This window comes from Hakea prostrata, chromosome 10 (genome assembly GCF_041222555.1).
Source record: "Hakea prostrata isolate BN-2017 chromosome 10, UWA_Hpros_2, whole genome shotgun sequence".
In the NCBI taxonomy this organism is placed as follows: Eukaryota; Viridiplantae; Streptophyta; class Magnoliopsida; order Proteales; family Proteaceae; genus Hakea; species Hakea prostrata.
The window spans coordinates 14,636,039-14,663,234 of record NC_142609.1 but is presented as its reverse complement, the minus strand read 5'-3'; the positions used below and the strand labels follow the sequence as shown (position 1 = coordinate 14,663,234).

Genomic DNA, 27,196 nt, shown 5'->3' with positions numbered 1-27,196 from the left:
AAATAATAAAAACTATTACATAAAGAATTAATATCTAACAAATCTATACCCCAACTTCTCATCATGAATATCTAACAAATCTACTAACAAATCTACTGTGATATTTCAAAAAAAAATTATTAAAAACATATAGCTATGTTTGTAATTAAAACATCATTTTCTTTAACTATGGAAAAGAAAAAAAAAATTTGTTGAATACTAAATTATCGTCGATTTACTTGTTAACAAGGTTTTGAATATGATTTTTTTTTGTATTGAATAAAGATATCAATTTATTGAATAGTTGTGAATGAAAACATACCTACCTACAGCTTAAGTTCTAGACTTTGAAGATAAAATTTTCATTTTTCAGATTCCTTTTGAATTCTGAATCTCTGATGTTTCTAAGTTTACAAAAAGAGTTTGTGACATTCTCTATAATTGACTTGACTTTCAAATATGCCTAAATTTAATTACAATTCTTCTCTCTACTTATTCTATTTCATGAATAATTTTAACTCTTTGCTTCTGGAGAAAAACCAAAGGAAAAAATAGAATAAAAGAGGAGAGAGAGAGAGAGAGAGAGAGAGAGAGAGAGAGAGAGAGAGAGAGAGAGAGAGAGAGAGAGAGAGAGAGAGCTACAAATTTGACCATTGTCTTAGAAGCTACAAATTAATTGAGAATTGAGATAAATCTTTTTCTTTTTCCCTTCGAGCTTACATATAATAACCATAATTTTCATCGAATAGCAAATTAAAAAACCCTAGAAATTTGGATTTCTCTAAAATCTAAATGGGTATAAATAGTTAAATACATATTGAATATAAGTTTTGGATTATTTGTTGACATCTTTACTATTTTATTTTCCAGAACTGAGTTTGGAATTTAAGTATTTAATTACTTTAATATGTATTTTAATTACTACCTGTCTTACATTTGATATTTACGACCAAAGATATGGCCAATTAAAGCTACGGACAAAGCCAATTAGGGCCTGAGCCAATCAAGGTCAGGGACAGGGCCAATCGGGGCTAATCAGGGCCAACCCATCCCGACCCGGCCCAATTAGAGCCAATTAGGGCGGGAATGGGCTTGGCTTGGCCCTGTAGGGCTTAGGGCCAGGGACACAGCCAATTAGGGCCAGGGACAGGGCCAATCAGGGCTAATCAGGGCCAACCCATCCCGACCCGGCCCAATTAGGGCCAATTAGGGCGGGAATGGGCTTGGCTTGGTCCTGTAGGGCTTAGGGCCAGGGACAATAATCATTGGCCCTGAACTAGGGCCAGGGCGGGAATGGGCTCAAATTATACCATATAGGGCTGGGCTTGGGATTGCAAAAGCCCGGCCCAGCCCGGCCCAGTTGCAGCCCTACTAGTATGGTGTGCCTTGAACCTAAGTAGTTCAAGTGGGGTATGATAAGGTTTGGGCCAATAATTTCTAAAATACTAGAAGCTGTATAAAAGAACAGGATATAAGATAGAAAACTTATGACTAACTAGAATGCCCATCTAAGGTTTGGAACATTAATATCACCAAGACAATAACAAATTGAAGGGTTGGGATTGCCTATGGAGTTAGAAGCAAGCAAGGCAGTGGTATTTTGGACTATTTTGGAGAGACAAGCAGCAAAATTGAAGGGTTGGGCTCAAGGTTATTTGTCTCATACAGGTAGAGAGGTATTAATTAAAGCATCTGCATAACCTACATCTAACTACCTGGGCATGCATTACAAAATTCTCAAATACATATAGGAGAGTAGCAGGAAGAAAATGGCGAATTTCTTTTGGGGAGGTGATAAAGACTCCAAGGCCATTCATTGGTACTCATGGGATGAGTTATCCCAAAAGAAGGCGATTAGGCAAAGTTGATGTAAGCTATTTATTACCCAAATTCAGAGGTTCTTCAAGCTCAACTGGGGAGGAATCCATTGTGGGGATAGCACAGTATTTGGGCGGGCCTCAAAGAAATTAATGAAGGTTTAATATGGAAGGTGGGGAATGGTGGAAGATTGCACTGTGGGAGGATATAACTGGGTACCAAAAATCCTTGGTTTAAGAGTTAGTTTTCAACAACAATTGCAAGGCAAGTTTGAGAAGGTATTTGATATTATGGTCAGGGCGGAACGAAAATGGAATAGAGGATTAATAGAAACTCTTATCCTTGCTCATGAGGCTGCATCAATTTTACAAATTTAGATTCCCTTATTCCAATGGGAAGACAAGTTGATCTAGGAGTTGCTCAAAACGGGAGATACTCAGTTAAATCAACAAACCAAATGCATGCTGATGAATAAGATGAATGAAAAAAGTGAAGCAATGCCATTGGGATCAAGAGTTAGTAAGTGGAAACGAACTCCATCTACGGTATGGAAAGCGATCTGGAACTCACAATCCCTGGCTAAAATAAAATCCTTTTTGTGGAAAGCTTGTGCAGGACGTATTGTATTTGCCGAAGGCCTTTTCATAAGGAGGTTAATTCATGGCCCAGCATGCCTGAGATGTGGTGCAGCAATTGAGTCAGTGGATCATATCCTTTTTCTCAAGCGGTGTGGTTTGGTAGCCCAATCTCAGCAAGATTTCCATCAAGGACTACTTTTGAATTACAACAATGGGATCAATTGTGGGATAGCTGAAACTAGATGGGAAAAGAAAGAGCCACTCTATTAAGAAGTCTTTCCACATTTATAGCATGGACGTTATGGAAGGCAAGGAATGCATTCATCTTCTCAAATCTGACGAGACTCCATCTGAAGTATTGAAGAAAGCAATGGCAGCCTTTGAAGAGTTCAGCAAGGTTAAGTCAGCCTCGAGGAATCAACACCTACAGGTTGCGATGGTGGAGAGAATTGCGTTATGGTACCCTCCTCCGTTAGGCTATTTTAAGGCGAGCAAAGATGCTTAGTGGAAGAAAGGGAATCAATCTGGCGGAGTTGGAGTTATATGTAGAGATCATGGGGGAACCCTATTTTTGCCCTTCCTGAGATGGAATCCTTTAGTGATAGCAGGGAAGATGGAGCAGTGGCTTTGAGGAAGGCAATGCTGAAGGCAATTGAACATGGTCAAAAAATTACAACTCTCTCTCTCTTTCATTCATTCTTTCTTTCTTATTAGTCTTAGGGTATCTTTCTTATTAGTCTTAGGGTAGTTTTCATTTGGACCCTGAAGCACTTGGTATTTTCTTTTAGTTTTAGGGTTACTTTGTATTTTCTTTTAGTTTTAGGGTTACTTTTGTTATTATTAGTTTTTTGGCCATTGTTCAATTTTTTCTTTCTCTCCCTACAATCCGTCAATGAGTTTGTACAGAAACTATGCTTCTTTTCCTGTTTCAGCCTCCTCGAATACTAAATAGCAGCCGGTGTGCCAAGATGACATTTGCTATCTAGGCATTTATCTTCCCCACAATTGCTTCAAATTCTGAAACCCTATAAGAGCTTTAAATTTGACCCCAAAAAAAAAATTTCTTTGCTTGAAAAGAGTTTCAAATTAGGGTTTCATTGAAAAGAAATTTATAGTGAAGGAGTTGAAATTGAAAATTCAAAAATTAAAAATCTTAGTATGTAAAATAAGAAAATTATATTTACATATGTACCTTTTTTTTAATCTTAACCTTTGGATTTGCTAATTAATACATGATAAACATCTAACCCTAGCCGTTAATTCCACCAAAAAAAGAAAGGTAGCAGCTAAAGAAAGGATATATAAAAAATTAAAAGGGTATTTTGTCCATAAATGACGTTAAGTAAACTTTTTAGATATTACAGAGGAGGCAAATGCAAAGTGGTCCAAATGAAAATTACCTTTAATTTTATTAAGATTTGTACTTTCTTGAACTCTAGTAACCCTCTAACCAATCCGTCTCGATAGTGCTATATACCAGCAGTTGAGACTTAGAGATGCCATGTGCTAGGGATTCACATCCTCTGTAATTCCTTTCCCTACAATTCCCTGTAATTCCCTCATAGGATTGTGCCATGTGGCATTTAAGTAATCCAACGTTCACCCAATTCAAACTAAATTTGAATTTTATTTAAACCCACCCATAAATTTGAATTTTATTTAAACTCTAGTTTGTTGGGTGATCATTGGATTCTTATGCCCTGGCCTCCTTGAGGGGTTGTGGGGTTCGAGGTGTGCCCCATGTGCTAGTGAGTGCCACACTTCGTGTTCATGCTTGTCAAGCTGCAACTAGCGTGTCGGCATAGATAACATCGACCAAGCTCTATTCTCCTCCTTCGTGAGTGACTACTCTCCTCCTTCGTGAGTGACTACCGGTTTAACCGGAACTATTTTCATGTCTTATTTGAGATCTAGAGGCGGCCGTCCACCTCAAGGTGGTCGCCCACCAGGACCTGCTCGTTCAACAACAGGGGCAAACAACTTCACTGAAGCTTTAGCAAGCTCACAGCCGGTCAGAGGTTCGTCCTCAAGAAGCCCACCGTCTCCAGCTACAAGAGAATGTCCACCCCTATTCATTGCAGAGGATGTTGGACTAATCGTGGATGATGCTCCAGCTGAGATATACACACCTTGTCACATCCACCCAGTCGGTACCCTACCTAGCATACCCGAGTGTGTGATCCACAGCCTCGAAGATCAAGTATCGAGTAATTGACCTCCCACATAGACAATAACATAATTATGAACAATAATAATCAATGTGCAAAAGATAAACCAAAGATCCAAATAAGGAAAGAATAAACCATATATATAATCAGAGTACGAAAGATAATCAATGTCAAAATCAATAAGTAAAGTGAGGCAGAATCCCACTCTACAACCAACGGAAAAGTAGTTTGTAAATCACAAGAAAGATTACAACTGTATCTAAAATAGGAAAGAAAAACTGGAGCATACTAAACTAAAGTCTATTCTACTTTATAGAGAACATTTTCATAAACGTAGACTTCATCAACTATGCTCAGACGTTCCCATTCCACATCAGGGCTAATCCTGGTAACAAGCAAAACCACTTGAGGAATCCTCAATGTAATCTTCATGGTTGCCAGCACATTGCGTGTAGTACGCCTCTTCAGTTTGCACTTCCTCAAATTGACTTTCATAGTCATCAGAACCTGTAGAATAGTCTAACAAAACATTGTACAAAAAGGAATGAGTTTCAAAGAAACTCAGTAAGGCAGTTAATCCATAACAACATAAATAGCAGGATTTCAAAGCAAAGTAAAATGCTATATGATATGAAACACATGATGCAATATGATTCTAACTCTATGTATGCTGGTCTCTATTGGCAGACATGCTTTAAGTCATAGCACCGTACTTCTTTAGGAAGGTCTCATCACACAACGTCTTTTGGTAGTGGGTCCGGCATCCCTCGGGACATTCCATGCCTGGGGGTATAGGTCACCACTCTCTCACATCACCATTGGTCTAAGTACCGGCGCATTTCAGGGTCAAAGCCTAGCCAAATGCAAGTCTCCTACTCAGTTACATCAAGTCAGATCCAGATACGTCCATTCCTCGCCCCTGGTGATCCTTTCCGGTATCCTTCACACTAGAGTCCTCATAGTCCCTGACTATGGACTCATCAACCCTATAGGTCATCCACATATGGTAAACGGGAAGCTCTCACGTCCTCTCACGGGTTGGTTACCGGTCTTGAGCGCCCGTGAGCCCAAGTCTAACCATATGCAACCCTACCGATAAATGGTCCCCACAATGTGATTCCTGTCCTCTCACAGATTGGTTACCGGTCTTGAGCGCCCATGAATCCCCATTGCTACCACGAGTCGTTCGGTCTCAATACCCCTCCGATTAGGGTCTGATATAACAGGACATCCTAGCCTAACACTACTAGACAGTCCTAAATATGTCATCCAACAGTTTAGGAAGGTGTCCAAAGGGCATCTCCGGAAACATCCCATAATATTCCCGTAGTAGTCCAAGGACAGAAGTGTCAAAAGGACACCTCACATTTCCAAACCATAACTTAAGCATACACAAGCATCAATCCATAACATCACATATATGGTAACTTCATATATGGAAAGAAATCAATAATAACATTCAACTTATATAGAACTGGTAAGTAAATCATACATGAGTCAATTTAATATAAACAAGTAATGCTATTGATATCAAGATAGTACAACAGTAATATAACATTGTAAGAATCTAATTAAAGAAATAAACTAACAAGATTCAAATATAGAAACTAAAATATACAATTTATGTAGTTAAGGAAGTAACCATCCTTACCTTATATAACTCGCAAAGGAATCTTAAGAATTCAAGTAAGATCTTGACAAACATGAGAAGAAGGTCCTAAACAAGTGTATACAACATATTAGGAAAGATACCTAGAAGGAAAGATATCAAAACATCCAAAACAGACCAAATCTAGAGTTACTGTACTCATTGGTCGATGGATTGGTCTACTGTCTCAGTTGACCAATCAGTCGACCAACCGAGACAGTGGCCTACAAAATCAGAGTTTTGAGAATAAAGAATCGAATTTGGTGGTTCAAAAGGGTACTAAACAAGGGGTAAACTACAATGGTAGCATCCTAGTACATAGAGGACTTCAAAACACTAATTGAATCAAGTTTTCAAGTTACAAATTAGGAAACAAAAGTTACCATAATTAGATCAATCATAGTTCTTGAAGAATTCAAAGTACAAATCATGGACAAGAACAATATGATGATGGATCATTGATTGTGATAAAGAAATCATGAAAGGCATGCATAGATCTTCAAAAAAAAATAGATCTAAGATTGAAGAACATGGATCTAAATAAGGAAACAAAACTTACCATAGATGTATCAGTCATGATTCTTGAAGAAAGCATGGAATGATAAAGGAGAAATAACTAGAGATTGATAGATTATGGATCATGTAAAGAAAACACAGCGATTGACTACTAATATGATCAATAAAATAGATCTGAGAAGATCAGAGTTTGAATCAAAGATAAACGAAGACAAGATCATGATTCATTCAAACGCTTGCAATGATCATGATTAAGAACATTGCATTAGCCATTAATCCTTAGGAAGATCATGAGAGATAAGTACAGAGATGTTTGCAACAGAGAATGCATCTTCTCTACTGTCTCAACCCAAAAAGGAAAGAAAACAAAGATGATGAAGAAGAAGAGAGTGTAGACATACCTTTTTGTGTAAGAACACTAGTTTTGACGAAGATCCGTCAAGATAAACACCAAGGACGCAAGGGAGATGACTTGCAGAGGTCTCTGGTATGTTCCAAAGAGTTTGGAGGCAGAAAATACGAAGTAGACTCGAGATTGGACTTAAATAGAGCAAGCAAGACCTAATTAGCAAAGACAGAACCCATTGGTCGATTGGATTGGTCGACTGGTCCAGTCGACCAATGAGTCGACCAATCAGGACAGCAAGTCTAAAACAGGGAATTGAAGGCTCAGATCAAATCCAAACATAAAGGGGTTTTACACACACACCAAGTGACTTACCTAATAGGTAGAAATGCCTTCGAATCATGATAGAGAGCACTCCAAGTCCATCAACTAATCCGATCTTCACCAGGATTCAGTTTCCATAAATGGAACACTATCATCAACACTCATGGATTCAAAGCCAGTCACCAAGTCTTCCACTGGGATGGCCCATAGCTGACTTCTTGTTTTACTTTGGGTTGTCGGACCTACAAACAATAGGGTTTCCGGGTCAAGGTTAGGGCTGGGTTTCACACACCCTCCTCATAGACATGCTTGGTGGGTTTAATAACTCAAGGTAGACCTTACCGGAAACAAGCGATTGATGAGGCATTGTTGCCGGCGTGGAACTGCAGACATCCAGTTGAGGCTATTTCAATGGAAAAGTCTATTTATAGATTTCACTTCCAACATCAAATGGATCTACACAATGTTCTTGCGGAAGGGCCCTGGATGGTTTTAGGTAATCTTTTGGGGCTAGAGAAGTGGAATGAACAGGAAAATTGGAACTTTAACAGAGTGGCATTCTGGGTTCAATTTCATGGCCTACCTAAGGATCTTTTAAACATCAATATGGGGCAAAAATTAGCCAAGTTAATAGGTGATCCGTATACAACCATGGACATCCAAGGATCCCAATTTGGAAGAGCGGTAGCATACCTGAGATGCCGAATTAATCTTGATATTACTCGACCCCTAAAAGCTACGATTCTTGTGAGAAGAAGATCTGGCGGGCATATTGAAGTCACGGTGCTATATGAGCGTTTACCAATCTTTTGTTACATCTGTGGCGTTATCGGCCACGAGGATACTCATTGTGAATATCTATTTGATTTACAAGAAATCAGAGGGGAGTCTTCAGAGGAAACTCCGGACGTGATGGCAAGAAATCTATGGCGCTATAGTCCGTCTTTGAAAGGATTTCCACCGGAAAAAAGATTACTCGATGATGCGGTGTTCACCGGCTTGGTGTGGCAGAGTTCTGAATCAGAAGACACTCCTCCACACACGGAGCCGACTGACAATCTTCAAAACCCTAGTGCTGGAGCGGAAACTTCATCTCAACGATTGAACTCCCGACCATCCCTGTCAGTGGTCCCCGTGAACCAGGTCTTTCTGGAACCCACACAGTCCCTTTCCCACTCTCCAAATCCCCTGCATCAAACCACTGCTACCCAACTACATCCCCAACCTCTCACCATTAAAAGTGGTCCCCAAAACACGACCCTCACATCGCGACAAATTTCTGCTATCCCTGGCTTGGCAGAGACTGTCGTCCCACCTTTACCCCCCGAAAACCATATCACCATCTCTTCCATTTTGGCTCATTTGCAGACAATTCCTGAGCCACTCCGTCCCTTTGCAACTGGTAACCCTAACCCTGACATCTCATAGCTCCTCTCATCCCTCATCCCTCACCTCTCTTCAGTGTCATTATCTTCATTGGAACACCATTTGTACAACACCACCTCTCAGCCCTTACCGGATGGGTCACACCCGAGCCCAGATTTCATTCAACCAGACCTAGAACATTCAACCTATATCCATAGCCAAAGCCCATTATCCTTAAGCCCACTGGAGATAAACCATGAGTACATTACCCATTTCCCACGAGAACCTGAATGGCCTCTAAGCCCAACTGACCTAAGCCCAAGTCCCAGCCCATTAACTTCACTCCATCATGAGACAATGAACTCTTTGAATACAAAAGAGGAAATACAAGTGGAACAGTCTACACATTCTCAGTCACATGCCTCCATTCAGCGAAGATTGCCTTCAACAATACATTCAAAAGCTGGTGATTCCCGCCATTTGCTGCCTATGTCTACCCACCAAATAAAGCTTAAAAAGCGCAAGCAGAAAAGCATTGAATTTCTCAGAGCCTCTCCATAGGAAATTAGGCTGGATGAAAGTATGGAACATTTTTTAATGTCCTCCCCCATGGACCATGTCGATGCAGAGGTACACGGGACACAATGAAGTTTTGTAGTTGGAATTGTAGGGGTGTGGGGGGAAATCCTACAATTCGAGCTCTGAAGAACATGGTTAAGTCATCGTCCCCAGATTTGTGTTTTTTGATGGAAACAAAATGTGATGACGTGAGAATTCAAAAGTTAATGAAAGCCTTGAATTTTGAATACTTTTTTACTGTGCCTCTAGTAAACTCAACCGGTGGTTTGTGTGTTTTTTGGAAATCCCCACTTGAAATGCAAGTGATTAAAGATGATGATCGAATTATTGATTGCCTTGTTACAAATAGGAATGATAATTTCTTCTTAACAAGTGTGTATGGAGATCCTATTCATACTAATAGACAAGGAGTGTGGGATCGGTTGAAAGAAATTGGAACTCATAGGGATGAAGAATGGATTTGCTTTGGTGATTTTAATTCAATATTATCTTGGTATGAAAAATCAGGTGGAAACTGTAGAGGAAGCAATGATGTTCAGGCCTTTAGAAAAATGATCGAAAGTTGTGGACTGATGGATCTAGGATGTCAGGGTCCCAGATACACCTGGAGCAACAAACACAAAGGGGGAGATAATGTGAGAAGCAGGTTGGATAGAGTATTTTCAAACAGCAACTGGAGAATTAAATACCCTGAAACACAAGTTTTCTCTCAAGTAGCAATCTCCTTAGATCATACACCTATAGTAATTGATACTGAATGCCTACCTATTAAAGGTCCCCGTCCATTTCGTTTTTATTCAATGTAGTTAAGGCATCCAGGCTGCAAGGAAATCATCAACCAAGGATGGACCTCTCCTTTAATGGGCTCTCTCCCTTCAATTCTCAACAAAATGAACACCTGCAAGGAAAGGTTACTGCATTGGAACAAATACACTTTTGGTAATCTACAAACATCTATTTCAGCACTAAGAAAACAATTGTCTGAGCTACAAGATAGGCCAATAACAGCAAATACTCAAGAGGAGGAGGACACCATTTCAAAGAAATTGGAGGAATTGTTGGCCTGTGAGGAGGAATTTTGGAAACAGAAATCCAGACTTCAGTGGCTTCAAGAAGGTGATCAAAACACAGCTTTCTTTCATGCACCAACTCTACAAAGGCGGTCTCACAATAGAATTTTAAAAATCAGAGATAAAAATGGTGAGTGGTGCTCGGATGAGGGTCTACTTTATCAAAGATTTGCAAGTCACTATGAGGAAATTTTCTCATCAACAGGAGTTAATGAAGAGGCCCTTACTCAAACGATAGATAATATTGCTCCTATGATCTCTGAATGGGACAATGCTGAACTAATTTCTTGTCCCAATCAAGAGGAAATTAAATCATCACTTTTTGCAATGGCTCCACTGAAAGCACCTGGAGAGGATGGTTTTCCCCTCTGTTTTTTCAAAGTTTCTGGGAACTAACCAAAGATGATATTTGTGATTTTGTGACTAATGTGTTTTTGACAGGTACAATACCCCCTGACATTAACAACACCTTGGTATGTCTTATTCCAAAGCAGCCAAACCAAGAAGAGGTGGACCATTTTCGGCCAATAAGCATGTGTGGCATGGTGAGCAAAATTCTATCTAAAGTGGTGGCAACAAGAATGAAGAAAATCCTCCCTTACATCATTGATGAAGAGAAATCTACCTTTGTACTGGGAAAAGACTGATCTCTGATAATGTCTTTTTGGCACATGAAGCTTTCCATTATATCAAAAAAAGGCAAAAGGAAGTTAATGGCTTTGAAAGTGGACTTGAGGAGGGCTTATGACCGGATTGAGTGGAGTTTCCTAGAGCAGTTACTACTGAAAATGGGTTTTCACAGTAAATTGATTCAAATCATCATGGCATCTGTGACTTCAGTTCACTACTCTTTCTTAATTAATGGGTCTAAAAGATGTGCAATTAAGCCGTCTAGAGGTATTCAACAGGGGGATCCTTTGTCACCAGCATTGTTTGTGATTTGTGCTCAAGCTCTAAGTGCCCTATTGAAAAGAGGAGAAAATGAGGGGCAGTTAAAGGGTATCAAATTAAGAAGCAGATCCAAATCTCTCTCACACCTCTTATATGCAGATGATTGTCTAATTTTTTCAGAGGTGAAAGTGCAGGAAGTACATAATGTCAAGATGCTTCTCAATAGATATTGCAAGGCTTTAGGGCAAGACATAAATTCCAAGAAATCCTCAATATGTTTCAGTCCGAATACCCCTACAAAGTTGATGCGATGGTTCTCACGAATACTTAAACTCCCCTACGGTGATGCCCCATCAAAGTACCTTGGGCTTCCTGCTCTTGTAGAAGGAAAGAAGGTAGACATCTTTCATGATTTGAATGATCGAATATCAATTAAATTCAAAGGGTGGGCCAAGAAACTACTTTCTCATGCAGGGAAGGAAATACTATTGAAGTCTTCAGCTCTTCCTTCGTCTAACTATGCTGCCCAACATTTTAAGTTACCTCAGGCGTACCACAAAAAAACTAAACAGCTGGCAAGTGCATTTTTCTGGGGAGATAATGATGAAAAGAGAGTTGTTCACTGGTTTTCTTGGGAAAAGTTAACTCATTCGAAGGAGAAAAGTGGACTTGGATTAAGGGATCCCCCTCTCAATAACAAGGCACTCCTCTCAAAGGCGGCATGGAGACTCTTACAAAATCCACATTCCTTCTTTGGTCGAGTCATGAAGGCTATCTACTATCCGCACACATCTTTTTTGGAAGCAAGATTAGGAAGCAATCCATCATGGGGCTGGAGAAGCATACTTGAAGGAAGAAAAGTTCTCATGAAAGGTCTACAATGGCAAATAGGAACAGGGGACCAAATTGATGTTTGGGGATTAAGATGGATACCTGGAATTGATAGGAACAAGGTAATCACACCTAGTAACCCTGAGGGATTACTCATTCAAAAGGTGGAGCAACTTATTCACCCCACAGAAAGGAAATGGAGAATGGAGCTGATTGAACACATTTTCGAACCTCAAGTAGCGGCTGCAATCTTGAGAATTCACTTACCTCTCTTCCCTGTGGATGATAAAATGGTTTGGGGAGCAGACAAGAAAGGATTATTTTCTATTAAGTCGGCATACCACCAATGAATGAAGAAGATGAGATACAACGGCAACAACCATCGTCTTCTACAAGGGATGAATGGGCTGAGGTTCCTTCAGAGGTTTGGAAGAAGGTATGGCATTGCCACACTTTGCCAAAAATTAGATCCTTTCTATGGAGGGCGGTTGCTAATGGCATGGCTTGTGGTGAAGCTTTTTTGAAGAGAAAGCTGAATATAGATCCAATTTGCAACTGTTGTGGAGAAACAATTGAAAGTGTGGATCATATCTTGCTTCATTCACCTTTTGCTCGAGCCACATGGTTTGGTAGCCCATTGTTAGTTAACTTTGGTAATGATTCAAAGATTACACTAGCTGAATGGATTTTGCAATGGAAGGGCTTCTCAGCTAATGGAAAAGAGGAAGAGAAGAGAGTAGAATGTTTAGTCACCTTTATCCTATGGCACTTGTGGTTGACACGCAATGCAAAAGTCTTCAATGGTGCTAGCCTGCTGCCTGAGGAGGTCATTGCCAAAGCAACCCGAATGGCGGATGAATTTTTGGAAAGTAACAAGAGGGTGGAAGTTGTCAGAAGTATGGAACAACATGGGGCAACACTTCCCCAATGGACTCCCCCACCACTTGGCTTTTCTAAAATAAACACAGATGCAGCCTTCAGCAAATCTTCAGGTAAAGCTAGTCTTGGTTTTATCATTAGAAATGATGGTGGTCAACATTTACTTGCCAAATCGATTCCCTCCTCTTTTCTTGACATTCTTGATGGAGAAGCACTAGCGATGTGTGAAGCACTTAAAGAAGCAAAAGATAGGGGCTTTCTTAATGTGGTAGTTGAAACTGATAGCAAGGAACTGATTTCACTATTGAGGGATACTACCAAAACTGGTCCTCTATCTACACAACCACTGATTTCTAATGTTCTCTTCTTGGCATCTCATTTTGTAAGTTGTAGTTTTACTTATATTCCTAGGATGGCCAATGGTGTGGCCGATAAACTAGCAAAGGTGGCTTTGTCGATTCCGAGCTCGACATCATGGCCTAATACCACTCCGTGGCTGGATGACTTTGTGAACATCCCCACGTGTTTGTCTCGGTTCCTTGAATGAAAGAGTTTCATACCAAAAAAAAAAAAAAAAGAGACTTAGAGATGGTTTGGTAAGTTCTAATTTCTAATAGAAGGAAAAGGAACATGCCTTGCACAAGCTATATGTACTTGGTTTTATTAAATTGCTTGTTGCAATTGCATTTCTCATCACTAAGCGCATGTTGGAAAATTTACTTGGAAATATTTCTTTAAGACACATGATGCTTGTGTGTGCGGCATGCACTTATGTGTGCGGCATGCACTTATGGGCATTAGCAAGGAACTATTTTTTCAGCGAATTTCAGCGAAATATCGTCGAAATTCGCTAGTTTCACCCCTGGCGAAACAATACCAGGGGGCAAAACGATATTTGCAGATCTCGCGATATATCACCGATTTCTCGGAAAAATCAATTTTTTCATTTTTTTTTTTTGTGATTTTTATTCTATTTCTTGCACTCTTAAGCGATTTCTCCCGCGATTCTATCACAATTTTACCAATTCTATCCCAATGATTCAAGACTCAAAAGTGAATGTGCTAAATGTAATTAGGAGGAGAATCTACATAGAATAATTTATAAATAGGAAGACATTTTATAGCAAAATCTTCAAGATTGATGAGCAATCTTACCAACTATATTCTAGTGATCTAATCCTCAAAAATCAACATGCCAAATGTGGTTAGGGAAGAGTATATACATGAAATAATTTATGGAAACAATTTAAATTATGAAGGAATTTTGTAATAGAATCGTCGGTTAATCATCCAACTATGTTCAAATGATTTAGGCCTTAGAAGGTAACGTGTTAAATGTTGCTAAGCAAGAGATTTAAATGGAAATATTTATAGGAAATAATTTAAATTTACCACATATTTGCATCAAATTAGGTATAAAATTTGGGCTCAAAATGACCAAAAATACCCCCGAAACTGGTGGGCAAAAATTACCGAAAGTCAACATGCCAAATATGATTAGGGAAGAGTGTATATATGAAATAATTTATGGAAACAATTTAAATTATTAATGAATCTTGTAATAGAATCTTCAGAGTGAATGGATAATCATTCCAATTATGTCCGAATGATGTAGGCCTCGAGTTAGGTAACATATTAAATGTGGCTAGGTAGGAGAATTTAAATGTAAGATTTTTTAGGAAATAATTCAAATTTATCACATATTTGCATCATATTAGGATAGGCATCAAATATACCAAAATTATTGAGTAAAAATACCGAAAAAATTGGGGGCGAAAATTTTCTATACGGGGACAAAATATTGCCGAGATCTCAGCGATATTTCGCCATTCGGACATAATACAAAATACCTTCATTTAAATTTATGAAATAAAACAAGTGGATAAACGAAATATGTCATGTATTATAGGAAGAACATGCACTGGTTTTGGATATGCTCATATCTTTACGGAGCTTAATAAGTTGTAGGTTGTCCACCTTAGCTTGCAAGTCATAAAGAAAAGGGAAATTTGGTTCTGTTTTTTTTTTTTTTTTTTTTTTTTTTTTTTTTTTTTTTTTTTTTTTTTTTTTTTTTTTTTTTTTTTTTTTTTTTTTTTTTTTTTTTTTTTTTTTTTTTTTTTTTTTTTTTTTTTTTTTTTTTTTTTTTTTTTTTTTTTTTTTTTTTTTTTTTTTTTTTTTTTTTTTTTTTTTTTTTTTTTTTTTTTTTTTTTTTTTTTTTTTTTTTTTTTTTTTTTTTTTTTTTTTTTTAAAAGAGAGAAGAGGGGTTTTGTGGTTTGTTTTGTGTTTTTTTATATAGATGTGGGAGGGAGGGGGGGGGGGTGGGGGGGGGGGGGGTGGGGGTTTTTTGGTTAAGTGGTGGGTTGGTAATTTTTTTTTTTAAAGTGGGGGGGGTAGTGTTGTAATAAAAAAGAGGGGGGGGGGTTTTTTCCCCCAAAAAAGAAAAAAAAAAATTCTGAGACAGCTTGAAGAAAACCTTCCCTTACAGAAATGGCCCCAATTTGAATAAAGAGATACTATATCAATTAGTTCAAAAAAATCAGCCACGACAGCATCCCGCTTCGATCGTTGATGGAGAATCCTATTTCCACTGCTTCCCCTTTGATGTTGGCATCAGTATTTAGTTTATGATAATTGATGCCGAAACAACAACTAATCAATGCCAAACAGAAGAATGGATTGAAAATGGAGAACTCTATCTCTCAAAAGTTTCTTAAAAAACAACAATATTCAACTCCCTCAAAAAGACACACAAAACATGATTTTATAATGTCAAGAAACCCTAAAATGAAAAGAAGAAAAAATAGTAAAATGCCTAAAACGCCCTCAAAGCGATCGTGAAACGCGAAAAAACAACGTCCGTCATTGCAAAGCAAGGTGTCCTTCTCACAAGCTTGTTTATGATCAATATGAAGAATTTCATTCCATTCCGAGTCTGGGACCCTGAGTTACCCTACGGCCACCCCATATGCATCACTAATATCTTAAGGTAAGGGTCCAGCACTATTTGCAGTGGAGAAATCTGACCTTGCATTAAACTCCACAAAATCCTCTTTGGCTTTTTGAGCAAGCTCCATCGCAGACAAACTTTTTGTGCCAAAGAAAACTTCATTCCTATTAGTCTTATTATTCCCATAGTTCGGGTCTCATGGTTGGATAAGCTGTTCTAGTTTAGGATCAACCCCTCAACTCTAAGGGGTTGATAAGCCAGTGAAGAACCTAACAAAGTTGCTCTAGCAAAGGGAAGTTAAGAAGCAGGTGGTTTATCATTTCAACAGAAGCACCACCCCTAGGATAGTAGGGATTCTTCAAAATTTTCTTATGACTGAGAACCTTTGAAGTGGCCAATCCATCAGCCGGTGCTGAGTTTTCCTTGTTTTCTTTCTGATTACATAGGAAGTGGTAACCTGATGATCCACCCCAATATTGAAAATCAGGTCTGAGGAAAGGGTTCACCTTGATAGGTAAGATATCTTTAACATCCTTCATCATTTGGAAGTAGGTATCCTTTCTAGGATTTCTCTCTTTCATCTTGTGCCTTGCAGATTAATAAATTCTGAAACTAGGATCATGCTGTGGGGTTCAAAATCAAGAAATTTGAGCTTAAAGGAAGGGTTGGATGGAATCCATTTATCTTGTTTGATGCACCAACTCTCCATTCCCTATTCCATTAATGAATCCTCTTAATACCATTGATATTGAGATCTATAGTGAAGATGTGAGATGCGACCCTTAAACCATGCAATCCTGGATTGTGTAACAAGAACAGGGTTTGTATTTCATAGAACTGCTTTTAAGAAGAAAAAAAAAAAGGGGGGGGGGGGGGGGGGGGGTTCAAATGTGTTAGCAGTATTAAATGGAACAGCAACAGGTCAACCTTGAACTAATATGAAAATTATGAATCTACTCAGTATAAATTTATTGAAAATATGGTTCTAAGACAAGGTAGAAATTGGTTCATGAAACAGATGAAGACCAAACAACAATGGGACTTCTTACAATATGCATCCCATCAGACCACGACATCCATGTCGAAACAACTGAACCATCAGGAATTGCTTCTCCACTAACATTGACACTGAACTGTTGCTTCTCATTCAAACTCTCAAAGGATAGAACTTTAGGGTCAACAGTTACATTCAGAAGTGGTTGAACTCCAATCCTCAGCTCATATGTGGAATTGGGTCTCCCAACGTTTGTAACTGTCCTTGGGAAATGTAGTGTGAAGGATGATTTTGCACCAACTTCAGAACCAATGGAAGGGTAGTTTAGAAGAGAGTTTGATTTTTTACTTACCTTTGGGCAAGTGACATTTTCTCCAGAGATGGTTTTAATATCTTCTGGGGTATAACCCATGTTACACAATTCTTGTATGTAGTCACTCATCTGGAGATCATACACAAGACCAGGATTTACAGCCTTCAAAGGATCAACTAGACCAGAACCATAAGCCAATTCAGCCTCTTGATTGTAGGAAGCTTTCATGGGAGAAGCTACAAGAATTAAAGCAAGAACAGGTGTCAAACTTTAAGATTTATACTGCTGGGTTTGTTACTTTACTACCTATGAAAAAGAGATAATCACCTGTTGTCATTAGAGCAGATTTAATTGCTGCAGGAGACCATAATGGATGAAATGTTTTGACATAGGCAGCAGCACCAGTTGCATGAGGGCAAGACATAGATGTTCCAGATACTATATTGTACATTACAGAGCGCCCATCACCATCAACACTTGAGACTATTCCTTTTGGAGACCATGCTGCTAAAATGTCTACTCCTGGAGCACTTACATCCGGCTGTGATATAGAAAAGTTAACACATTGGTACGGAAGAAAATATCAATAAACCCCACCACAGTCAGCACTCCAAATTTGTTAAGTTTGAAGTACCTTGAGAATATTTGGTGAAAAAGAGCCGGATCCCCCTCTTGATGAAAATGAAACAATGTAGGGAGCTTTAGGGTCATGGATAGTTTCACTTTTGTAAATTTTGGCCACAGGTTTCCTACATGAAGGCAAAAATGACCAGTATTATTAACATAAGAACAAGCAAAACTTGACCTTGATTTCTCATAAAAATTAGAAGACAAAGCAAGTTCCTTCCATTCATTTAACCTGGTACTATTCAAATACTCCATAAATTGTCTGCCTTGAGAAAGAGTAAGAGCTGTTGCTGGTAGAGGATAAGCTATGGCTGTATCATTCCAACCAATATCATCTACAACCACCATTCCTGAAGCCTTAGCAAGGAAAGATTTTTCACCCTTGTCGAACGTATCGCAGTAGACAATCTTCCCCACCATGTCTTCACCCAAAGCAAGACATGCCCTAAATTGTGGAGAAGGGCAATCATGTTTAGTTTTCAAAAGAGAAACAAGAAGAAGAAAAAAAAGATAATTAAAAATCTCAGTAACATGTCATTTACCTTCCATTTATGATGGGATAATAATTTTTCTGAGTGGGGAAAGTATTTACAGCATGTCCCTAAACACAATAAAGACTACATCAAAACATGTAAGTGTATGTGTCCTACACTAAGAAACTGGAAAGAAACTAAAATTCCTCCCAGAACATGTCAGATGAAAGATATTTAGTGTATGCAAGCCTGAGGTGAATAAGTAGATTTGATGTTCCATGCCTTAAAGCAATAGAAAATTCAACTGGAGTAAGCTCTCACCATAAAGGTAATGTTATTGCCAGTTGTGACATTGCTTATGATCCGACGATCTGTGCTAGTTGCTGCTACGGTTAACATCCATGGGGCCCAATTCTTAACAGTTCCTTTCGATGGTCCATTATTTCCTGCTGAAGCAGAGGTAAGGATCCCCTTTTTCATTGCATGAAATGATCCAATTGCAACAACATCTTCAAAGAGAGGCTTATCAGATGGATTCCCTAGAGAAACTGATAAGATATCAACACCATCTGCAATAGCATCATCGAAAGCAGCCAAGATATCTTGGTCAGCGCACCCCTCAGACCAACATACTTTGTATACAGCAACCCTTGCCGAAGGAACTGCCCCTCTTACTGTCCCTTTAGCAATATGATATAAGCTTGTATTGTTAACTTCATTTCCTGCTGCTGTTGAAGCAGTATGACTTCCATGCCCATTAAAATCCCGAGCAGACATTTCCTCCTCGAAGTACATTCCTATGGAATTGTAAAACCGCGCTCCAACAATCTTGCTGCAGGTTACATCAAGCAAAAGATCAAATCAATGATATACTAACATACAGGAAAAACAAATGCTAATAAAGTCTATAAAACAAAGGGATGTCTCAACTAGATGCAGACCAAATGAATCCTGCTAGAGACCCAACTATAGGAAGAATTAATCCATCACCTGACTTGAATCCTCTCTTTCAAAGATTGGTAATTTTCCAAGACCATTTCATTATAGAGTGTTGAAAAGAGATAAACCAATCTGACTACTGAGTTTTAATGTCTCACTGAAGTTCTTGGCTGGGGAATTTTCAGTGGTCAGATAAGGTAAACATCAATATATCCAATCAAAAGGGTAAAACAGTATATGGGAAACATATGATTCTGGGTACGTTAGATAACACAACTTTGTCAGAAGAAAAGAAACACTATTGAGGAAAATCTTTACTTGTTACAGGTAAAGTTTTGGGCCTTTTGGCAAATTCCCTTCCAGTTGCTTCGGGGAGGTCCAAATCCATCATCACTGAAGCTCTTAGATTCAGGCCAGATTCCAGTGTCGAGTACTCCAATAATGATATTACTCTCAATGTCAGGCATTCTCTTTACAGTGGTTGGGAAGCCTAAGAAATCCCATGATCTAGTTGTGTCAAGTTGCAGGGTTTTACTTCGAAATACAGAGACTACACCTTCCATCCCTGCAATTTTTATAGTGGGCATATGATGACTGCTTTCCATATCATATAAGTAAGACGAAAACTTAAGCAGGAACTGAAAATCAGAAACCAGAAATCAATTTCTGTTCAATAACTAGTACCTCTAAGCTTATTTTGCTCTTGCTCAGTGAGCTTAGCTGCAAATCCATTAAAACTCTTTCCGTAGCTGTAAACCAAGGATTCTCTTGCTAAGCTGCATCATTAAACACACAAAATTTTGCTTTTGAAGGGAAAATTTCAACTTCAAGGGAGAAAAAAAAAAGTTAGAATGCCTGAAATAATGTGTACCCTGTCACAAGGACTTGTTCTAACATGCTCAAATGGACAGATTTGGTATTGAATGCATCCACACCCTTCGATGCTTCACCCATGTATACAATATAAACCTACACCAATAACAAGGAATTGAAGATAAAGGAGTTCAAGCATTTGATCACTGTGGATAAAAAGATTCAAAATCTTTCATATAAGAAAAAATACTAACCACACACATCAACTTTTCTTAGTAAAAACTAGGAATTGATATTTTTGGAAGCATTCATCCTTGGCCTCCCACACTCAAAAGAATATGATAAAAAAGAAAACAAACAAAGGGCACCTCCAATGGTTGTAAATCCTTTGTGGCACACCAGGGAGTCCAATGCAAATTGGATGGCCCTGCAGACACCCCCACACAACCAAATTGCATGCGACTGCGTGTTGGTGCCAACAAGGCTATCAAATTATATGCCTGGGCAATCTTCTGTGCAGCCATGGATTGAGGTCCATGACAGCGGCCCAGCCTATCAATTCGGATTTTTCTATGATGAACCAATGTGAAGTTATAGCTGAAACAAGGTCATGGTTAGTGTTTACCTCCTTTTCTCTAGTTGCAGCGACAACGAAATCATTGAGATTACTTGAGAAGACAAACAAGAACATGGTTAGAAATGAATAAGTCCCCATGTTAGCCATTGATAAGCAACACAACAATTACTCTGATACCAGCTACTCTAATTTGTATATATAGAGAGAAAAGGAATGCTATGATATGCTTGTGACTTGTTAAACTAGACAGAAATCTAACGATTTTTGTGAGAAGTTTAATGTCTTTCTCCAATCTCCTATGCAACCATGTAACTTCCATCAACTTTGCAGAGTCGGCAACTTTCTTTAAATGGAAATTTCTAAAGATTAATTACATTTAAATTCATAATTAACTATCTACACATTAATATCCTTTTACCAAAAATATGATTAACAATTACTCTATGATAATAAATGTTCACCAATGCATTCACATTTCTTTCTTTTTTTTCTCTTTTTTCCTTTTTTATTTTTTTAATTTATGGGTAAATGCATTCACACGTCACCTACAACCTTGGTTGGTAAATGATGTGATAAGATTCTTATAATACCTTGAAAAATTAATACAAAGTTGCAAGAATTAACAAGATAGACTCTGGTTTCTATGGTGCCAGTCACCCCCACACCTCACAGTGTCCCTCAGCCTACAGCTGCCTAAGAAAGCTCTCATAAAATATTCGATGCCTCTCCCCTCTCTTTCCCTTCTATTTATTACCTCAACTAACCCTAACTCACCCTCCTTCCCTCTCTCCTCCACATCTCCTAATCCTAGGGTCCTAACAACTACCGGCCCCTCGAAAATCACCTTGTCCTCAAGGTGATGGAAAATTGGAGGTTGAGTTTGCACACTTCACATGCTTGCCAAGTAAACACACTGCTGTCGGTCTTTGGTGGTGCCGTTGCCCCAACTTGAAAAACCCCTCTGCAACTCTGATCTCATTGCCTGGTTTCTGCCTCGAGGCTGCAAGGTTGAAGACGATAAAATTTCCCCTCGTGGTCCGGTCAAACTCTGGTTCTGTAAGTGTTCGGTTTGGTCGGGTTTAGGTCTGGTTGGTTGATTGTTTTAGATTAGTTAAGCCCAAAATGGAAATGAGAGGAAATGGATTTTCGGTTAATGAAATGGGCCAGGCCCATGAGAGATAGTTAAATGGGGTAAGGTCCAAATACTTAAAACCTTGGGTTAAGATAAATGGGCTGGGTAATGGTTTGATGGAAGGGGTTGGGTTTTGGGTCATGAAACCGTAATGGGCCCAAATTAATTCTTTTGAATGGGCTAGGTCTAAACACTTAAAAGTGTGGATGAAGGGATATAGGTTGGGTATTGGGCTAATGGAATAAAATGGGCTGGGGTTTAAAGAAATAGGTTGGGCCCAAGAAGGTTTCTTTGGGAACCAAGCGGCCCAATCTTTAAACTTGGTTCATTTGGGCCCTAAGTGTGAGAATGGGCGAACCTGAGTTGGGCCAAAGTTATGGCTCTTAATAAATGAACCAAACCCACGAACCGATTTGAGGTGAATCGAACCAATTCGAAAAACCCTAACTTCCTACGAACAGAAAGCTTCGCCGCTGCCTGCGCCGTTTCCGCCGATGCTTCCGACCCTCTTCCACTCCCCTTGTGACCCTTGTTTTCATTTTACCGCTAAAATCAATGGCCTCCGCAACCTTCAACCCTCTATTTGGCATTTTTCTCATGGTTTGGTGAGAAAGGACTGCTGCAACTAATCGATCACAACCATCGGCCACTTCCTGCGCCTTTACCTACGCTTAATTGATGTGGTGCTGCCATTCCTCCTCTCCAATAACCAATGCAGATTCGATATGAAGAAAATTTTCATCCTTCCAGTTACCGAAGTCGATAACCAGCGCCTCCTTGAAGTTCGTCCGGTAAAACTCCGACCAAGACCTTTCATATACCCAATCCAATGCGTCTCCCTCCAAGTGTTGGAGAGTTATGCCTAACCGTTGGTCATCCTCGATGTTGCATTCCCAGCAAAACAACAGAATCTCAAGAAGCCAACTCTACACATCTTCTGTGCCTGAAAACAGCGGCAAAACCATCCTTCTCAGGCTTCTCTAGGATCGAACTGCTCTGATGCCAGTTGATAAGATCCTTATAATACCTTGAAAAATGAATACAAAGTTGCAAGAATTAACAAGATAGACTCTGGTTTCTATGGTGCCAGTCACCCCCACATCTCACGGTGTCCCTCAGCCTATGGCTACCTAAGAAAGCTCTCATAAAATATTCGATGCCTCTCCTCTCTCTTTCCCTTCTATTTATTACCTCAACTAACCCTAACTCACCCTCTTTCTCTCTCTCTCTCTCCTCCACATCGCCTAATCCTAGGGTCCTAACATGATGCATTAATGCTCAACCAGCATTTGGCCATTTACATCATCAGTCCCAAGCACCTGAGAAGGTAGGACAGTAGCTTGGGATGAGAAGGAATACCATCATCATGAAGAAGAAAACATGAGAACTTACTTCACATGAATGACAGAGCTTGGGGAATGTTGAGTTGTTAGGTAACTTCAGATTAATGATAGTTTTAGTTCAGGATACTTAGAAACTGCAGACTAAGCAGTGTGCCCACTTTAAGCCCCAACGCTAGGATAGTGTTGCTTCTCTTTTTTTTTGGTACAAAGGTGCTTTTATATATAGGGAAATTGGGGGATGGGGATGCCACCGGCAAGGGTTGAACTCACGACCTCTCCATTGAGAAGTCAAGCTCCTAACCATCCTGCTGACCCTCCATTGGCAATGTTGCTTCTCTTACTGACTTGATTGTTGAAGGCAGCTTCCTGACCGTCCAGGTTGGCCCGCTCTCACTATTTTCTTTGTATGACAAGTTCCAGGCAAATCCACATTCTCAACTGGTCAGTTTTGGACACAACAAGTGGTTCTGTCAAAACAATAAATCTTTTAACTGTTTCCATGTTATGCTCTTATAATTGCTCATAAATACACTTTCATGTGAAGTAAAAAAATGTGCAAATTATGCATCAACTCAGGAAAAATTTATTGAAAATATGGTTTCAAGACAAGGTAAAATTGATACATGAGTCTCATGAAGACCAAATAACAATGGGACTTCTTATAGTAAGCATCCCATCAGACCACAATATCCATGTAGAAACAACTGAATCATTAGGAATTGCTTCTCCACTAACATCAACACTGAACCATTGTTTTTCATTCAAAGACTAAAAGAATACAACTTCAGGGTTCATAGTGACATTCAGAAGTGGTTGAACTCCAATCTTTAGCTCATATGTGGAGTTGGGTCTCGTGACGTTTATAACTGTCCTCAGTAAATGTAATGTGAAGGATGATTTACCTTTAATTCTAGAATCAATAGAAGGGTACTTTAGAACAGAGTTCGATTCTTTAATAACTTTCGGGCAAGTGACATCTTCTTCAGAGATGGTTTTAATATTTTTTGGACTTGGTCCCATGTTGCACACATGTTGTACATAGGCATTTATCTGGAGATCATACATAAGACCAAGATTTATAGCCTTCAATGGATCAATTTGACCAGCACCACAACCCAATTCAGCCCCTTGACTGTAGGAAGCATTCGCAGGAGAAGCTACATTGCTACAATAATTAAAGCAAGAAAGGGCAAAGTTCAAAATTTATATCACTGGGTTTGTTACTTTATTACCTATGGAAGAGAGAAAATCACCTGTTGCCATTAGAGTAGATTTAACAGCTGCAGGAGATCATGATGGATGAAATGATTTGACATAAGCAACAGCACCAATTGCATGTGGGCAAGACATGGAAGTTCCAGACATTATATTGTACATTACATGGCGAGTATCAAGTTCGATACTTGAGACTGTGCCTTTCAGAGACCATGCTGCTAAGATTTCTACTCTTGGACCATCATGTCTGGCTAGCAATAAAAAATGGTTAACACATTCATATCGAAGAAAATATAGATGAACCCTCCGTAATTAGCACTTTGAATTTGTAAAGTTTGAAGTACCTTGAGAATATTTCCTGTTGAAGTACCAGATCCTCCCCTCTTGATGAAAATGAAACTAAATATGGAGCTTTAAGGTCATGGGTAGTTTGACTTTGGTAGATCTTGGAACAGGTTTCCTAAATCAAGGTAGAAATGACCAGTATACATAAGATCAAGCACAAATTGACCACGACTTCTCATAAAAACTAAAAGACAAAGCATGTTCTTTCTGGTACTTTGTAAATACTCCTTAAATTGACTGCCTTGAGAAACCATAAGAGCTGTTGCTGGTAGAGGATAAATTCTGGCTATATCGTCCATTACCAATCATCTGTAACCACCATTTCTGAAGCATTAGCAAGGACATAGTAAACCCCTGTTGTACGTTTCGTAGTAGAGAATCTTCCCTTTCACCATATCCAAAGGTTCACTACATCCCCGAATCCGAGAAGAGGGGCAATCATGTTTAGTTTTTGAAAGAGAAACAAGAAAACCAGACATATCAGTAATATGTCATTTAAACTTCCATTTATAATATAATTTTCTTGTGCGGAAAGCATTTACAGCATGCCCTAATTAATCACAATGAAAATTACATTAAACATGTAAGCGTACATGTTCTACACAAAGAAACTGAAAAGGAACTGAAATCTCTCTCAGATGCTGTCAGTGAAAGATATTTAGTTCACTGAACCCTGAAGAGAAGTAAAAGATTCGATGTTTCCATGCTGTAAACAATAGAAAATGCAACTAGAGTAAGCTCTCACCATGAAGGCAGTGTTATTGCCCATTGTGACATTGTTTATGATCCGATGATCTGTGCTACTTGCTTCTACAGTTAACATCCATGGTGCCCAATTGGAAACAGATCCTTTTGGCGGTCCATTATTTCCAGCTGAAACAGAGGTAGGATCCCTTTCTTCATTGCATGAAATGATCCAATTGCAAGAACATCTTTGGCAAAAGTTTTAGCATCTATACACCAAGAGAAATTGATAAGATATCAACACTATCTGCAATAGCATGATCTACCGCAGCCAAGACGTCATGTTAAGTTCACCCTGCATACCAACAAACTTTGCATACAGCAATCTTGGAACAGCTCCTCTTACTGTCCCTTACGCACTATCTTATAAGCTTGTATTTTTTAACATCATTTCCTCCTCCTGTAGAAGCAGTTAAACTTCCATGTCCTTCAAAACCCCAAGGAGACAATTCCTCCTCGAAGTATGTTCCTCCTAAATTGTAAAAACCGAGCTCCAACAATGTTGTTGTAGGTTATATCAAGCAAGATCAAATCGATGATCTACTGAAATATAGGGAAAAAATGCTAAAAGAAGTCTATAAAATAAAGGGATGTTTGAACAGATCCAGGCCAAATTATGGGAATGATTCCATCAATAGACTTGAAATCTGTCTTTCAAACACTGGTAATTTTCTAACACTAAGCTGCTATAAAATGTTGGAAACAAGCAAACCAGTCTGGGTTCCGAGTTTTAATGTCTCACTGGAGTTCTTGGCAGGGCGGATTTTAGTGGTCAGATAGAGGTAAACATCCATATATCCGTTTACGGAGGGAGATCATTCAAAAGGGAAAAACAATATTTTGAGAAAATATGATTCTGGGTTCATCAGAATAATACAATTTATTAGAAGAAAAGAATCAGAATTGAGTAAACTAAATCCTTACTTCTACAAGTGATGTTTTGGCAAATGCCCTACCATTTACTTGGACGAGGTCCAAATCCATTTTCACTGAAGCTCTTAGATTCCACAGTCAATCAATCCATGGTATCACTCTCAACGTCACGCAATCTCTTTAGTTGGGAATACAGAGATTACACCTTCCATCCCTGCAACTTTTATAGTGGGAACATGCTGACTACTTTCCATATCATCTTCGTAAGATGAAAATCTAAGCAGAAACTGAAAATTAGAAACCAGTGAACAGTTTTTGTTTAACAACTACTACCTTTGAGCTTCTTTTTCTCTTGCTCAGTGATCTCAGCTGCAAATCCATTAAAACTCTTCCCATAGCGGTAAACTAAGGATTCTCTTGCTGAGGTGCATCATTGAACACACAGATTTTGTTTTTAAAGGGAATTTTTCATCTTCGAGGGAGAAAAGGGAAATTGGAAAGCCTGAAACAATGTGTACCCATTGCCAAGGACCTGTTCTAACATGCCCAAATGAAGAGATTGGGTGTTAAACGCTCACACTTCAATGCTTCACCCACGTACACAATATAAACCTATACCGACAACAAAATGGCAAAAGACATAAAACAAGTCATTTTAATCCTTGCAATACAAAAAAAATCCTTGCAATATTTTTTTTTATAAGAAGTTATTCGTAAACTTTAAAAAAATACAACACACCAAACAAAAGAAAGAAATATAAAAGATAGATGCATGAAATCACAAGATTCGGTCCAAACCAAGGAGTGGAAATTAATCAAGCTGTCGTACATGCAATAAACAGGGTCATCTAAGCTAAGGGATGGGTCAA

At 38.8% G+C, this 27,196-nt stretch overlaps 1 protein-coding gene and 1 pseudogene across 1 annotated transcript; both read right to left on the bottom strand.

The window, feature by feature from the left end:
• Positions 1-16,915: 16,915 nt before the first annotated feature.
• On the bottom strand, positions 16,916-20,263 carry LOC149002103 (cucumisin-like). Its single transcript, XM_089137374.1, has 9 exons — positions 20,157-20,263; positions 19,970-20,061; positions 19,604-19,850; positions 18,668-19,178; positions 18,416-18,474; positions 18,106-18,318; positions 17,881-17,995; positions 17,574-17,787; positions 16,916-17,482 (listed from the first exon to the last, which is right to left on the bottom strand). Exons 1-9 carry the CDS (start codon positions 20,237-20,239, stop codon positions 16,947-16,949), a joined length of 2,070 nt encoding a protein of 689 aa, XP_088993500.1. The 5' UTR covers positions 20,240-20,263; the 3' UTR covers positions 16,916-16,946.
• A 3,517-nt stretch (positions 20,264-23,780) lies between these two features.
• LOC149002102 (subtilisin-like protease SBT4.13) lies at positions 23,781-25,009 on the bottom strand (annotated as a pseudogene).
• Between the last annotated feature and the right edge of the window lie 2,187 nt (positions 25,010-27,196).